This window comes from Schistocerca americana, chromosome X (genome assembly GCF_021461395.2).
Source record: "Schistocerca americana isolate TAMUIC-IGC-003095 chromosome X, iqSchAmer2.1, whole genome shotgun sequence".
NCBI lineage: Eukaryota > Metazoa > Arthropoda > Insecta > Orthoptera > Acrididae > Schistocerca > Schistocerca americana.
The window spans coordinates 947,503,080-947,520,067 of NC_060130.1; the positions used below are offsets into that span (position 1 = coordinate 947,503,080).

The following is a 16,988-nucleotide window of genomic DNA, read 5'->3' on the forward strand; positions in this document are numbered from 1 at the left end:
CTATGTAGCTACCTGAAGTGTGTAGTGAACCCCCAATCTATTGTGTAGATTCTGACACCTCTCCATCCCACAGTACAAGTCAAGGAATCTGCAGCCTACACAGTTGCAGAACCAGCTGAGCCCCTGATTCAGATCATCCACATGACCCTGTATGAAAGTTCCACAAATGGTCCTCTCAACAATGCTACATATGGTGAGCTCTACCTTCAACTTGCAAGCAATACTGGCTATTTTACTATTTCCACCTAGGAAATTTCTTCCCAATTAGCCAATATCCTACATCCCTTGTGTGGTTCATGGACATTGATTATATCTTCATGATACACACTCAGGGCTAAGACATGCTATAGTCAACAACTTATCACCTATCCATTTCGCCTGGCCCTTAAACTCAGCATACCACTTTCCTGTACGTTGATCTCCATCTCTTGGATGATTCTACAAAACCTTCATCCTTATAAAATATATAAACCATGTATAAAAAAAATAGCATTTTATATATAAAAAAACCTATCTACCATATGCACACTTCAATAGCTGCCATCCCTCCCACACTAAGACATCTCTCTGTATAGTCTAACAAAGCATTTCACTGACAAGCATTATCCCCAAAACCTAGTCCACGTACAGATCTCCCATATGCCATATCCAGACATACTCCTAATTCTCAAACCACATGAATTAGTTCCAAAGAAGCATTACTTTTATAGTGTTAACCGGTTTTCAGCTTACAAGGTCACCTTCAGACATCAGTAAATGTCTAAAAATGGCCTTGTAAGCCGAAAACTGGTTAACAAAATAAAATTAATACAGTAGAATGAAAGCAAACTAGCACTTTTCATTTATTAGATAGAACTTGTCCTTACAAAATATGCTTCAAACGCACAAATCGCTTGGCATTAACCTCTGGTGATGTCTCTCCAACACCTACCTCCATCCATGCATTCCCTTTCCCGCACCTCACTCTAGGCTGACCCACCAATCACTTACTCTGTACACAAATACGAAGTCTGTTCAAAAAATTCTGGAATCTTGTGCACAAAATTTTTCTACACTTACCTTTTACTTATTGTGCATGGCCTCCTCTAAAATGCTCTCCTCCACAATTGATACACTGCTCCTAAAGCTGTTTCCACTTCCGGAAGTAGTCCCGGTACACCTCTTGCTGGTTTGAGTCATGCAACAACAGGCATGAATGTGCGGGTGCATTATTGTGATGCAAGAGCCATGAATTGTCTTCCCACATATCGCACTGTTTCCTTCTCACATTTTCTCACAGGCGTCGCAATGCATCCCGATAGTATCATCGATTAACAGTTTTCCCTGTGGCACAAATTCATGATGAACTAATCCTTCAAAGTCAAAGAAAACTATCAGCATGCCTTTGACACTTGATCTGACCTGACAAGCTTTTTCTGGTCTTGAAGAACCTCTCCCGACCCATTGTGAAGATTGAAACTTGGTCTCAACAGCATAGCCGTAGATCCATGTTTCATCACCAGTTATGATTCTCTTATGAACATCTTGATCCAAAAGCTCTTCACAGACTGTGAGGCAAAGGTATTTCTGGTCTTGACTAATGAGCCATTGGACAAACTTAGCAGCAACACGATGCATTCCAAGATGCTGTGCCATGCTTTCATGACATAATACAACTCAAATGTGACATTCTTCTCCAATCTCTTGGATAATCAGTCTTCGATTGGCACACACAATTTCATTGATGTTCCTGACTTGAGCATCATCGGTAGACATTGAAGGGCATCCTGTACGAGAGGTCATCTTTAACTTCTGTCAGGCCATTTTTAAACTGTGTGAATCATCCGCAATGCCAAGTATGGGTTAAACACTCACCACCGTAGGCTTCCTGCATAATTTGGTGTGTCTCTGTAAAGGTTTTATTGAGTTTCACGCAAAAGTTAATGCAGACAAATTGCTCCTCTAACTCTGACATCTCAAAATTTGCAAACTGTGAGACAGAACATTCTGCTCAATACAGCACTGAACAATAATTAACAGACATACAACAATGAAATTTCCGGTAGTTACACATTAAACACAGACGTGCAGGGTAGCCAACCGCATGAAATTATAAACATTCCGGTATTTTCTGAACAGACCTCATACATTGCTTCATGGTCTCCACTTCCTCTGTTTTATACTGCCACTCCCGTCTTCCCTTCCATCAAATTCACACCTCCTACTCCATCAAGTAACACATGCAACAATCCCTGCCAACACCCCAACAGCAGGTCAAGTTTGCAGGTATTGGATTTATATCCATTCCCTAGCTGCCCCTCTCTTCTATCTGGCCATGACCCTCCTTACCCTCAATTTCCCATCCCAGACACCTCTTTTCTCTCACAGAGAATGAAGCTGTGTGTGTGTCCTATATATGTAGTTAGCTCTGAGAGAGCACATTGTTTAACTCATTTACGTGCCTGTATACTGTTCCTCAATGCATCAGCTATATGGCAAGTGTTTACCTTTACTTCTTCCATTGTTCATTTGCTGCTTAGAGCTTTTCAGTATCATACCATGGAGTATCAATGCAGATATATGTAAAGAACAAGTTATCATGAAACACAGTGACAGCAATGGAAACACTTGACAAAGAACATGCAGCATTATTTCATTGCTGCTACTGTGAAATGAATATACTCAACTGGAGTATGCAGAACATTCATAATGTATTCAGCTGATCCCATATGAAAATAATTTTAATGTGACAAAAGGTATAGGCACATTTTGAGTCATACTTAACAATGAGTCAAAAAGGTTTCAGTAGATTTTATTGGACCCCTTAGTTAATTCTAAAGATGTAATTTCAGAATTTTGAGTCAACTGAAAACATATAGACTGAATTTCTGAACAATATCCAGTTTCCTTGAGGTTACTACCACCACATTCCTCTCTCTTAATAGCACAATATCTGTAATTTTCTTGATCTCAGCAATATCCTTGCTATAACCTAATGTAAATAAGTCGAAGGAAAATTATACCCATGGATTATGAAGGTCTTACAACAAGCACATCCAATTCACAAAAGTGTCGAGGAGGATTTGTAGAACATTACATACTGAATGTCACACATTCTCCATCTGAAAAACAACATTTATCTATGTCCTATATTTGTGGGTTACAATAACATTCAAGAATGTAAAAGAAATTGTGTAACATGACTTTACACTCATTGATACATGTGCATCCAATTATAAGGTCATACACAAATCTACACAGGACAATTAATTCACGTGTGCTCCTGAAATATTCCTGCATGACTAGAGAATTCTCTGAACCACCTCCTGTACACACAAAGTCTATCCACAAACTAATTCAACCCCTTTATTCTGGCACTCCTATTAGCCACAGTGTGTTCTGGGTAGAGCTGATGATGGTGGAATACCAGCTTCAAAATGCATCCAAGATCAACCATCATTGATTTCTAACTTGATCAGGAGTGGCAAAAACTTAAACCCCTTTTGTCATATTTAGTATAAGCACAATATGCAACTGTCCACTGAGCAACAATACACCATCAACTTTTGTGGGAGCTTGGTAAATTCAACCGATTAGACACTCCCAACATATCAGCAGTTCCTTGGGAATTATTGCCTCTCAAAACTGTGATAATGCAAACTTTCAAAGAAATATTGGGAGAAGGTGGTGCAAGAACTAAATTATGGATGCCAATCAACAATCAAAAGCAAGGACAAAGTAAAGTAAGTGGAATTTTTCAATATTGATATTTATTAAATGTTCAGATTACAGATGGACAAAATATCTGTGTACAAAATCATTACTGGGCATTTGCAGTTGAGGAAAATGAGTGTTAAGGTGGTCTCCAAAGAGTTAACCAATTACCAGAGAGAGATCTGTGTCCATGTTTCTCAGTAAGTTTTGAAACAGATTCCAATTAATGCAGTGGGTTATTTTTATTTTTACAGTGTTTACCAGTGAAGAGAACTGAATTTTTGAATATAAGACAGTGTGGCACAAAATACAGTGTGGCACATATCCATCATCCAAAAGAGGCACACGCGAGTAAGCTGTGTGAACAGAAGTTTGGAATTAGCTGGATGATAGTGAGAGGGAAGATGGGAAGCAGTAGATTGAGAGCAGGGGGTTACGAGAGTGAAGGATAGGTTGAAAAGATTCTCACTTGTGCAATTCAGTAAAGCCAGTGTTCATGAGAAGAATATAAATGCCTCAGCAGGGTGTATACGGGGACAAGGAAAAAAAATTCCCGGATTTTTCCCGGATTTCCCAGTTAAAAATACACTTTCTCCCGAGTGACAGTATATTTTCCCTTATCAATCCTTTGAATGGTTATGGTTTTATACACGGGGGTACAATTTCCCGGCACTTTAGAAAACGAAACTCAGGGAAAAGACACATTTTGGAAACATCTTTGATGTGCAGCAACATGCACACTGCGTATTTTCGTATTATGAAAGTATACACTGGAATTCCACCAAACACCGCATATTACTTTCCGAAGCATTGAAATCGAGATTTCGATGCGCTTTTGTAGGCCGTTCGTAGCTCATGTCACGTGATCTCACCAGCCGATCACAGCGGATATTCAGAGCATAGGACATGTGATGTAGTCTGCCAACAGCAACATCACTGTTAAGTAGCATGAACACACAAACAGGGAAAGTCAATAGTTTAAATTAACATACATAGTGTTGCTAGAAGAAAAGCAAAGTTTTCACATATAATATTGTTCTCAAGCTGCAAGAGAAGCTAAGCTTTTGCATATACTGTTGATATTTTTTGCGCGTGTTACACTTTAAGATATATCACACAAATGTGCTAGTAAAATTTTTGATAAAGACATAAATTTCTGATCTTAAGGGTTCAAAATTCTTCTAAATGGCGTGTCATCAAATAGTTGATTTTTAAATAAGAGTCAAATGCTCTGTGATTTAATAAATTCATGGTACATTCTTGCACATAGTTCAACTTACGTAAAAGGATATTTACTTTGAAAGTAACGCTTTTCAAACCACTATTCGCAATATTTTCTCGCGACCTGTTAGAAATACATTTGTTTCAGCAGTTTCCAGAAAGCGCAGATAACAGGCGACACCGCGCTTGGGTAGCTATCATGACGTAGGAAACCCGTATGTACGTACGTGTAAAACATTGAAAGATCATACATTATGTCATAAAAGAAACAAGACATCAGAGGATACTGCAAGAGCATCGGAATTCTGTGAACAATATTAAAATGTGCACATTTAAAGTGCATACTTAAAGTGCACATTCGTATGTCCAGATTCCCAATGAAGTAGACCTCGACTTGATATTAAGCTTTTCAGTGTGGTTTTCGGGATGTAAATTTTCTTGGAGTTCCAGTACTGTATCATATCATGTTTGGTTCTTTATTATGACATAATGCCATACGTGCTGGAAAATGAAAACGTGCACTTGAAATGCAGCGAACTGTTGAAACTAGCCAGTACTCTGGAATTAAACATTTCATTTCAAATACATTGACTGCCTCTGCGGAAAAAGGTTAATACAAGTCAAATTTCTTTGGCAAACAGACAAAAATAACTTCATTGTTCCGCAAGGCAATTAATGCTTGACTGTCAGAAAGGTGGAAATAAAATAAAATCTGAAACTAATGACATATTTTAGCCTTCCATAATTATGTGAATGTGTTTTAATTCACCTGATAGCTCCCAGCCACAGATATCCGTTTTGTTTTCATTTGACGTGAGAGTAAACGAAGGGAAAACAGCAAAATCACTAAATGTAAACACGGATCATGTGGAGACTACCCACTACAGTGCAGACAGCTCTGCGCATCAGCCCCGGGTCTACGACATTTGCGAACCGAGTCAATACTAAAAAAAATATAATTTTCAAAAATGTTCATCTTGTAGCGCACATCTTTATGAAAAGTCTGAAACATAAAACATATGTATACGAGGAAATGCAAGACATATTATTTGGTCTTAAGTATGCCAAAGTGCAGTGCCATGCCTCTTCATAAAGCATTTTTCTACCGCACGTCTGAACTATATTCAGGCGAGTGAAAATTGAAATGTGTCCTGTGGTGCCTCTCCTGCTCCCAGTCGGCCGGTTTGACAGCCTGCCACCTCTTAAAAAAATCTCGCAATTAATAGCAGATGGGATTATTTGTAGTCGAGCAAACAAGAACTCTTCAGAAAATCTGAACTCTTTAATGCCTATTAGTTAATAATTTGTTATTTTGTGTGACATAAAATTAAATATAGGATATATAAAACCAATACTGACAAGAGATAGGCCGTCCGGGGTGGCCGAGCAGTTCTAGGCGCTACAGTCTGGAACCGCGTGACCGCTACGGTCGCAGGTTCAAATCCTCCCTCGGGCATGGATGTGTGTGATGTCCTTAGGTTAGTTAGGTTTAAGTAGTTCTAAGTTCTAGGGGACTGATGACCTCAGAAGTTAAGTCCCATAGTGCTCAGAGCCATTTTTTTGACAAGAGATAAGCAAGAAATTACACATTTCTTCAAACCTTAGCTCCTAGCATTTTTTTCTCTCTAATCTTGCTACAGCTTTACATGGTTTGCTTTCCTTTCTGCTAAAGAATCTATTACCTCATCAAAGTTCGTCAAACGTTTTGCTACATGAAAAATTGAAATGTCATTATCTAATACTGAAAAAGCTGTTAATACAAATAATACAAAAGACTGGTGTGGTTTCTCGATCTGATTACGTCTATTTTGTCACTGTCTGCTAGATAAAACAAAATAGGCCATTCTAATATGGCAGCAATTTTGTAACACACCAAATAAACGAGACTGTTTTGGCACAAATGGCCATTTTTATAACACGACAGAATATAATCCACGAAGTAACAATATCAAATGCCTATTAGCCCTACTACAAGCACAAAGCTTTATGTTAGGAAATAGTTTCACATTTCATTCAAACGCACCAGCTTCTCAAGCATGAGATCGAAAAGTAGTATTACGAAATTTTTATATAAATTTGGAATCGTGTTATTCTTCCATAATTTGTGTGATGCCCCTGTTTCTTCTCCTTCCTCGTTCTAACAATCTTGTCATCACCAATTCTGAAGCTATTGCTGCCATTGTCAAAATTTGTTCACTGATTAACTTCACTAACCCTGTCAGAATCACAGGTTTAGTTATCCCGCGATTATTTTCTGGTTAGGGGTTATTACGTGTTCGAACAACACATTTTCCGCGTTACTTCCAGAATAGAACTTACACGTCTGCTAGCCGGGGACTGTACAACTGGTCCTTACTAGTGTAACGATCTGACCAAAAAATTTCTGTCAAAATTTCATTTTCTTGGATACACCGAGAAGATAATACATAATCTTTCTCACTTGTTATTCCCGTTAGTCGTTTATTTCCATTCTGGTAGTCTGAATCTATGGATTTCGCTAGTAATTATAACAATGCTCATCATTCGCAAATGCAATCAACCACATAATCAGACAGTGATTGGCATTCATCCGTTCGGCTTTACTCCCTCAGCTCGTATTGCCTTGCCCCCTTTTGTCTGCGGAAAGTTTATTTCTAGATGCGACGAGGATTCTCCTGACAGAGACATCAAGTACACTATGCATGCATTCAAAAGTCAACTTATGATTTATTCAGAAATCAACTTAAAATGTGTTCAAAATTGTTCAAAAACCAAAAGCGAAGCATTTCAAAATCATATGAATAATTGATAGACAAACGTGTGCTGGATGCTAGGCACTTTGTGAAACAAGTTTTTTTTCCTAAAGAATGTGAATTTGGCACCCCCTTTTCCTGGTAACATCTAGCTGCTTGCTGCGACTGCTTGCACAGCCAACAGCCACATTCCTGTAGCCGGAAGTGGGAGGATCTACTACTCAAACGTGACTCAAGTGAGCATGCGCATGAGCCTGCGCGTAAGTGCTAAAACAAGTCGAATGTAAACAGTTGCGACTTCACGCTCATTGGAGGCAATTTGTTGTTATGAAGCACTGCATAGTCTTCCTAAAGCCTTTGACACATTTTCAATCGGCAGACGCTTTCATGAGCACTGCGTGTCGTCATCGTATATGGCGCACTTCCTTTGCAATTTAAGTTATTTTCGTTTTTTCTCTCGTTTATGTTTTATTGTTGAAGTATTATTCTGCAGTAGCGGGCTACAGTAATATCCTTTGTTAGAGTATCGATTCTCACCAGTTAAAATTACAAAAATTTAACTGATAACTCAAACAATGAAAAATTCCCAGAATTCTAAAAATATCCCGGGTTTTTCCCGGTTTTGTCCCGGATGAAAAAATTCCTGGCTTTTTCCCGCATCTCCCGGGTCGTATACACCCTGCTCAGCTTGTGAAGCAGAAATTAAAGCTAACCACATTATATTATAAGCAAGCTCTACCACTCAGTGGTCTATCTAGCTTTTGGCAATAGTTTCTCACCAGATATTTATCTGAGTGGATAGTTTGTTCATGGTCATACCCATGAAATACTTATGTGGAATGGTAACAGGGGAATGAATATACGTAATGGATGTCATGATGGGAGATTGTCTTTGATGGCATCATAAATGCTAATAATAGGATTGGAATAGGTGGAGGGATATGTGTAGGACAAGTCTAGTGCTCGACTGTTCAACATGCCCTTAAGGCAAGGGGGTTGGGAGCAGGAGAATGATGAGAATGGATATGGCGTAGGTTGTGTGTGCTGCTCAGCACATCTTCTATTTGGTGAAAAGCGATCTACTGCATCCATTTTATGATCTAAAATAGGTCAGTTATGGCCAAAACTCATAAGTTCCTGCTAAAATAGTTCATTTTCTGGGTCAATTGCACACTGTTTTCAAGACAAGTGATCTATAATTCTATAAACATAATAGCTATCCTGAATTTTCCTTTACTGATTATCAAGGTAAGTATGGTGCTAAGTCTGCTCACTAAGAGGGGAATATTTTGTGTGGAAGGTTTTCACTCTTCAAGAGGTAGGTAAGAAACATAAATTCTGTATGAATAACCAGTTTACCAGCAAAAATAGTGCATCAATAACCTATGGAAAATATTTATTCAAATTTCTTACATAGCTTTCATTTCCAGATTCCTTTACACCATTACTTTCTTCTGTGTAATACACAGCTCTCCTAGTTCCAGCTGTTCCTAAGCTCAGTGTGTTATCCGTAAAATTGTCAGCGAGTGTACCTGAAAATGTTATAAGTAAAATTAGAAGACATACATAATTGAATCATTTTGATGAAAAATGCAATTTTGAACTCTTTTATTTCAGACTGCAGTACCCAAGTGATAGGTCTGCAAGACAGTGGCGAGTGCCACTTCATGCATACGAAGACATGGAAGAGTTACTAATTACAAAAATCTTTCCATTCTTAGAGTCACAGATCTTGTCTGCAATTGGGAGCAGATACTGTAAATAAAAAGTTGATGGATAATGGCAACAGAATAACTGATTTTTATAGAAAAAAAGTGATCAGGTATTTTGATACTACAGAATTATGTTGCTCATGGCATTACAGTGAAAAATAAAAAGACAAATTACAAAATAAATACATTATTAAGAGTGTGCTAAGTGGCATACCAGGAAACTGACTGGTTCCAAGTGCCAATAAGGAAGTTTTTACAAATTGATTCCAACAAAGAAGAAAACAGCAACCAGACACTGTTAATAATACTATAGCGCTGTTACACAGTTTCGGATCAACAGCTTCATCTTCAGATAGATATTCATGCTTATATTACATGTGGTGGTGTTCACATTAGTTGATGGCTATTTTGTTCTCAGAAACTAATTTGTGCTGATGGCCTTACTCTAGCCACCCAGAGCACAGATTTTGAATCAGTTGAGAACACCCTCACAGATGCCCTTAAAGAACTTTACAGATACAACAACACAAACCAACTTAAACCAAATCTCACAAGTGTGTGAGTTTTTATCTGAGAAACAGGGAAGCTAGTTGAAATTAAAGATAGCATGGTCAGGTGTTGAACTGGAACACCATGAGACCCCAAAATACCTAGGAGTGACACCTGATAGATCTCTTAGTTTCAAGAAGCACTACATGAACTGCAACTCATAAGCTTCCACCAGGAACAATCTTCTAGGGAAACTGACCAGATCACAGTGGGGTAGTCAACCTGAAACTCTACAAACCTCTGTATGTCCTACTTGGTATAATTCAATACATGCCACACAGGTGGACATAGCTCTCAATGACACCTGCAGTATCACAACAGATTGATTTAAATCTCACACAGACAATGGCTTTATCACCTCACAGGAACAGCAGCAGCTCCTTTTCAAAGAGAAACAGTCGTGAATGAGGAAATAAAGGGAGTGGAGCTTGAGAGAACGCATCCTCTGTATGGGCACGAACCTCACCCACAATGACTGAAATCAAGGAGGGGTTTCTTAAGAACATCAACGGCACTTCGAACCACTCCTGAAAAAGCTAGGTTGCAACTATGGAGGGCTACGACCTACCTTCCCTCTGGCTGGAATAGAGTTTCAAAAATCCTACCTACTGGCTATGATGAGAAATGGATGATCTGGAAGTCCCAGAACAGACTGAGATCTGGAGTTTGGCAAGATGGGGCTACACTGATCAAGATGTTGTTTATCAGAGACTTCCATGCCGACCGTGTCCAGCCTCCCACACAGAAAATGAACTTCCTCAAGTAGCAGAAAATGCACTGTAAGTGGCAAAGTTTTGGCAAAAGTAATATAGTCACAACTGTGTATATAATATATAGGTTTCTGGTACAAGAATAAAATAATGTAAACAACAACAAAATATGTAATATAAACATGAACAGCTGTCTAAAGATGACCCATCAGTTTGAAACCAGTAGTAGGGCTATTTGTGTAAATAAACAGCATTATTAATGGTGAATGGTCGCTGTTTTCTTCTTTTCATGAATCAACTTGTAATTTATGCACAGCTATGGACTAAAAAATGCCAGGTTTTGGCAAAATACCAGAAAGTAAGTTTTTGCTCCAAATGCAATTAATACTGATGCACTACATTTTATTTATGATAATACAAGTACAGAAATACAGTGTTACGCTTTTAACTGGTAGAACTGTAATCAACAAAAACCACTTCCCATATCTTTTAAATTTTTGAACTCTAGAGGGAAGCACAGCTTGGCACAAAGTCTATGCGCCATCTACTAACGTGTGTCTGAAAGACTTTGTTCATGGTTTGGCACATGAATCAAGTCAAGAGTCATGCAACAGAGTACTGAGAACACACTTTGTGAAAAAAATAGCACTCAAAATATTTTCCATTTCCACTCTTCTAATGTATCTTAAAATCATGAATTAACACTTCCTAATACTACTGCAACACTGCAGACATTCACATCTCACTCACAACCTACTGCAAACAAGGAAGCAACACACATTAAATAAGAAGTAAGTGAGGCAGCACTATCCACTACTGTCATGCAGTTGCATCTGTGTAAAAATTACAAGCAATCATTAAAACAATCTGCACCTATTATATACGACTTTCAATTGCCCTCATCACTTGAAATAAAACTGTAATGATTGCAGTTAGTGAATATAAACTGGATCTTATCATTGCAAGTGACTGACCTGTTGGAAGATGCAGATTTCTGATGTCTAATTACAATTAATGAAAAAACATCAATGGAATCCTATTCAGCATTATGAAGAAAGCACATCAAGAATAAGTAACTAAAAGGTGGAGAAAGTGCAGTGAGACAGCAGTTTACTGCCACCCAGCTTCACATTCAAGCAGCAGAAGAACAGTAAAATAATGTCGAGGTTCAGCAAGTGTTTCTATTCATTTAATTGTGTCCTGTCTATCTTGAACCAACCCTATTTTATTGTCAATAAACTGGTAATGGAATATTACCTCCTTGCAGAACCATGATAATACTTTCCAGTATTTTGTAACGTTTCACGTGTGTCATATATGACACACAACTTTTTGGAAAATCCAGTCATTACTTATTAAAAATAATTACATTTTCTTGACCTTGTAGGTCATGTGATTACATGTGACAAACATTTAATGGATAAACCAGCTTTCCTACTAGTGGAACTGAAGAGATTAAGTATCAACCACTATATGGAAAAAAGGCCACAAGTAGCTTAAGAGTCTGACTGGGTCCACATGATACTGAGAGATTACAATTATTCTTCATGAAATGTGCAAGAAACTAACTACAGCCAAATACCTTTTTAATGAGTCTCTGGGAACCAAAATTCCCTTAAATGAGGGTTTTGCCTATGTACATGGAAGGAGTGACCCAGAATCATGACTGAAGCTGCTTAGGTGATTTAACGAGCTATTTAATTACATACAAACTCGCCAATAATCTGCTACAAATTGAAATACAGGACACACACACACACACACACACACACACAGATATATATAATCTCATCACACTTTACACAGAACACAGCTATTGCTCCAGTTGGTTGATGTTTGTTAGAACTGACTCATCTACCTTAAAAGAGGAAAAGTAGTTCCTGGCAATAATAATTCCTTGCACAGTAGCTGCAAAACTTACTGCAATGGCCTCTACTTCTTCTTTGTCACCTTCATTCTACTTCAGGAACAATGTCATCTTCAACAGCAACTGATGTACAACTAGCCTTTGCGGAATTATTTAACACATTCTGTTGTATCACATGATTCCAGGCAACAACATACATATTCTTCCACTGCTGAATGTTGACTCTCATCACTTCCTTTCTATCACAGAATGTAACTGACTTCTGGAACGCCCAGGTCCAAAGTCTGCAGGTGACTCGTGCAGTTCCATGGAAAGAACACAACTTCTACACTCCTTGGAAATGGTGTTCCCTTGGGGTGTACAGGGCATTGGTCAATAACAAGCACTATTTTCCTACCTGATACATTTATCTTGGCATCTAAATGCCTTAGAAATCTTAGAGAGATTTCCATTGCCATCCAGGCACGGCTCTTCTCCTTGTACAAGGTAGCACTTTTATGGTTTTAAAACACCTGGGAGATTTAAATTTCCCTATTAATGACGGAGGCAACTTCTCACTTCTATCACTATTTACACACAATAGTTCAGTCATTCTTTACTCTTTTTTTTCTTCCATGGCATTTTTCTCCCATAACAGAATATGTTTTCGCAGTAAGTAAATAGTAAAAGACACCAGTTTCATCTGTTTTAAAAAGTCTCTAGACTCATTAATCATGCCAATGTAAAGTTATTCCACTGGTTTACGCATTCTACATCCACAGTCTCACTCTCTCCATTTACATTCTGAAATAAGAGATTAGGACTTAAAAAAAAAAAAAGACGTAACCAGCCATTCAACAGACCGAAATTTTCAACAACAACCTTCAGGCTCATTTCCCAAGCCTTCTGTTGCAGTACGTTTCCACTTAGAGGAATGCAGCCACTTCTCATTCCTTGAAAACACTTCAAAATAATAGTTTCCACATCACTGAACACTGACATGTGAATGTTCTCCTTTTCACAACCAGAGGAACACTAACTTTGGCATTAACAATGCTTTCTTGTTTTTCGGAATGCTGCACAATCAAGACAGTACAAATCATACTTCTTCACCATGTCGGAAAGTTTTATGTTGTGACTGTCTTCGGCATTGTGGATGACACCTTTTTCTGAATTTAGAGCTTTCTATGTTTGCAGGTCATAGCTCCACATAAATGTAAATGTCGTGTGACTAGGGCCTCCCATCAGGTAGACCGTTCACTGGGTGCAAGTCTTTCGATTTAACACCACTTTGGCGACTTGTTCATCGATGGGGATGAAATGATGATGATTAGGACAACACTACACCCAGTCCCTGATCGGAGAAAATCTCCAACCCAGCCAGGAATCGAACCCAAGCCCTTAGGATTGACATTCTGTCGCACTGACCACTCAGCTATTGGGGGAGGACACTCCACATAAGTTAGACTGATAAATTCAACAATAACAAAGACACGACTTAATGGTTCACGCTTCATAACTCAGTGGCTGTGATGTCAGATCATGTGACCAGGGTGGCTTGGTAGGCAGGGCACGAAACAATTTCTGATTCATTCCACTCTTTTTCCAGTATCACCACAATGGTATTTGATAGAGGTACATGTTGACTGAAAGGATCAATTATCATACGCTACTGTCACATGACAAAGAAGATCTGTGTGAAACTGGAAGAAATCGAAACTCATTTGGAAGTGTTAGGATTTGAGAAAAAATTGAATTTTAATTTCCAGAATGTTTCATGTTCATTCCTTAAAAGCCGGCTTTTTTATAGGAGGGTTTATTAAAAACAGGGAGAAATAACACTGTTCTTATGGGAGTTTTGCCGGGATTGACAGAATTCGTTAAAAGCAAGATTTCCTTAAAAGCATGTTTGTTAATTCACAGTTTACTGTAAAAAGTGACTCAGTTAAGTTGATTAGTACTGGTGTCTGCTGATGGGAGTTAAGCTAACATGTAGGTTGTTTCCTTGTGGTATGGAATGGATTCTTACACAGGTCAGTTAATAGTGATCACAATGAAATCCTCCTCCGCCATCATTTGATCCCCATTACGCAGGTCACGTACACTCAAAACAACAGCTCATTTCAGCATGAAAACACTTTTTTTCATGCTGTACAAACTTTCCAACTGCCAACTTAACACAATACAAACACAATTAAGTATACAGGTATATATGATACTGTGGGGAGATCCTCTGTGTGCTAGTACACAGCAGTCATGGACAATTCTTGAAACTACCTATAATTCTCTGCAGAGAGAATTACACTTGCTAAAATGATATAGTATTGAGAAGGTTCATGTTACACAACTTTAGAATATTAGGAACTCATCACAGATTTGCCCGAAAGCTAGCAGGTTTTCAATCTCGTTTATGTGCCTATCAAGAAATCGACATCTCTACTACATGGTGAGTTGTTACCTATACTCATAAATTATTTACATTCTGCTAGTATGTTCCATCACCATATTTATAACCGTGCTTGCACAAGGGTATGGAAAGACTAGAAATGGAAATGGTCTTGTAGGCGCATGTGACCAGGCTCAACCACTTTTGGTCCATGGCATTTGTAGTATTATTTCCCTATGGATAGGCCCTGATGATCCATATACCTGGCACCCATAATATAACCAGAACTGCCCAAAAGATCTGTAAAACTGTGGCAGACCTCTGTCTTCTCCCTAATATCTGTGATAGGTGTTTTAAGATGTTTAGTACAATATGGGATCCAGTCACTTTGAAATCAAACAGCACGCTTGAAGCCCTCAAATTATTTCATGCTCACAATGGTGCTTCTCATTACCAAAACAGGTGGGACACACATACACACACACACCACAAACAGCAGAATTCAGTGCATACAATTTCCTCCATCAAGAATTTGAAGCCTGTGCATAGTGTCATCTTCTTCAGTCCCATTAACATCAGCTGGGGCAAATGTGCTGCTGTTGCAGGGTTGGAGAAGGGGCAAAATTATAGTGAGATTGCCCACAAATACAGAGTATTCCAATGACTCCCTTATACTGAAATAGATGTGATGCTTGTTTTACGATGAATGAGATTTCATAACAAATCACTCTGAATCCATTTGCTACTAGCTGATATTCATTTTATGTTTTGGCTTTCTTCAAACTGATACTGAACTGTCTCTCTCACAGGGCAAGTTGCCAATTCAGTTTGTGAAGAAATCTTTCTTCCGGGGAAAGAGGGGGATGGTGAGATGTCCTCCCCTGCCCCTAACTGGGTATGCCCTTGCCACGCATACATCAATTTACTTATCATTTATGGACTGATCAGCTTCTGATTTGTCTGGTAGAACAAATGATGCAGGGATTGATGGCTCAGTTGTCTTTCTTTTCATTGTTTGCTTTCTGCTTTGGTGGTACTAAGCAAGGTTTCACTGCCTCTCACGTAGCTTTCCCAAATTTACCACAAGTTGCATGATCATCGCATGACATGGCAGTATGTCCACATTGTTAATACTTAAAACCATCTTATGGGATTTCATGCCAGTATGTCCCCTTTGATGACACTTAAAAACATCTCGTGGGATTTAAAATGTAAGGTCTCACTTCAATATGGGGAAATCCAGCTGTTACATATTTTGGCAGCACAGGAGAGGTAAATATGAGAATGAAAATTGTTGTTTTTTTCTAGATTACCATTTCATTATTCCTGACTATTTCATACTTCTTCCCTGTCTTTCTTCTTTAAGCCCCTTCTGCTCTATACTCAACTAAATCTCAGCAGGATACAACATATTTACTAAAATTATGGGTCCTGCAAACTTCAATAGTAGCTGCATTATCTCCAGGTAATCTAGTGATCTGCGAGGGTACGTCAATGTTTCCACTGAAATTGCTCCATTTCAAAATTGCTTTATAGATTTAAGAGTACCTACAATATAGAGAATGTCTTTCTGAATGGAAAATTCGATACCTTTTCCAAACTGCTCCATCCCCTAGTTTCTAAAGAGCCTCACTGTTCTAAATTTTTCTAAGACAGCTGAGATACTGCAGGCCCCAAACGTTGCTCAATTATGAATGTTTCATCTCAGTCACTATTCACCTCATTGGCAACTATAATGATCTTGAGGCTGAGATTTCTTTTAACTGACGTTCATACTATCCTCACAGTCTGCACCCTGTGACACAATTGTCTATTGCTGTGCCATACAATGGCCACTGAAGCACAAATAGAGTATAAAATTAGAGAAGACCACTGAAACTCATTGCCCCCAAGGTGACTAACTCCAGATTGATTGAGGAGAAATTAGTGGCTCATCAAATGCCACAGACATGGTAAGATTATCCTCAGAACAGACAACATAATACTGACAAAAACCACAAAGAGTTAACATGAAACAAAAATTATGCTGTAGAAAAGCATACATATCATTTAAAATCAAAAGTTATTTAAAAAATTGTGCCCTGCATCCTGCTGAACACACATACCATATGTTGCATCACATTATAATTAGTCACACAA

At 38.4% G+C, this 16,988-nt stretch overlaps 1 protein-coding gene across 1 annotated transcript in view; it reads right to left on the bottom strand.

Moving 5' to 3' along the window:
* The window catches only part of LOC124554822 (protein Daple), a 188,558-nt gene that overhangs the window by 19,405 nt on the left and 152,165 nt on the right, over window positions 1–16,988 (bottom strand). The window contains exon 22 of the mRNA XM_047128485.1: window positions 9,060–9,178. Within this exon, the coding sequence (XP_046984441.1) occupies window positions 9,060–9,178 (119 nt within the window). The remainder of the gene's footprint in view (window positions 1–9,059; window positions 9,179–16,988) is intronic.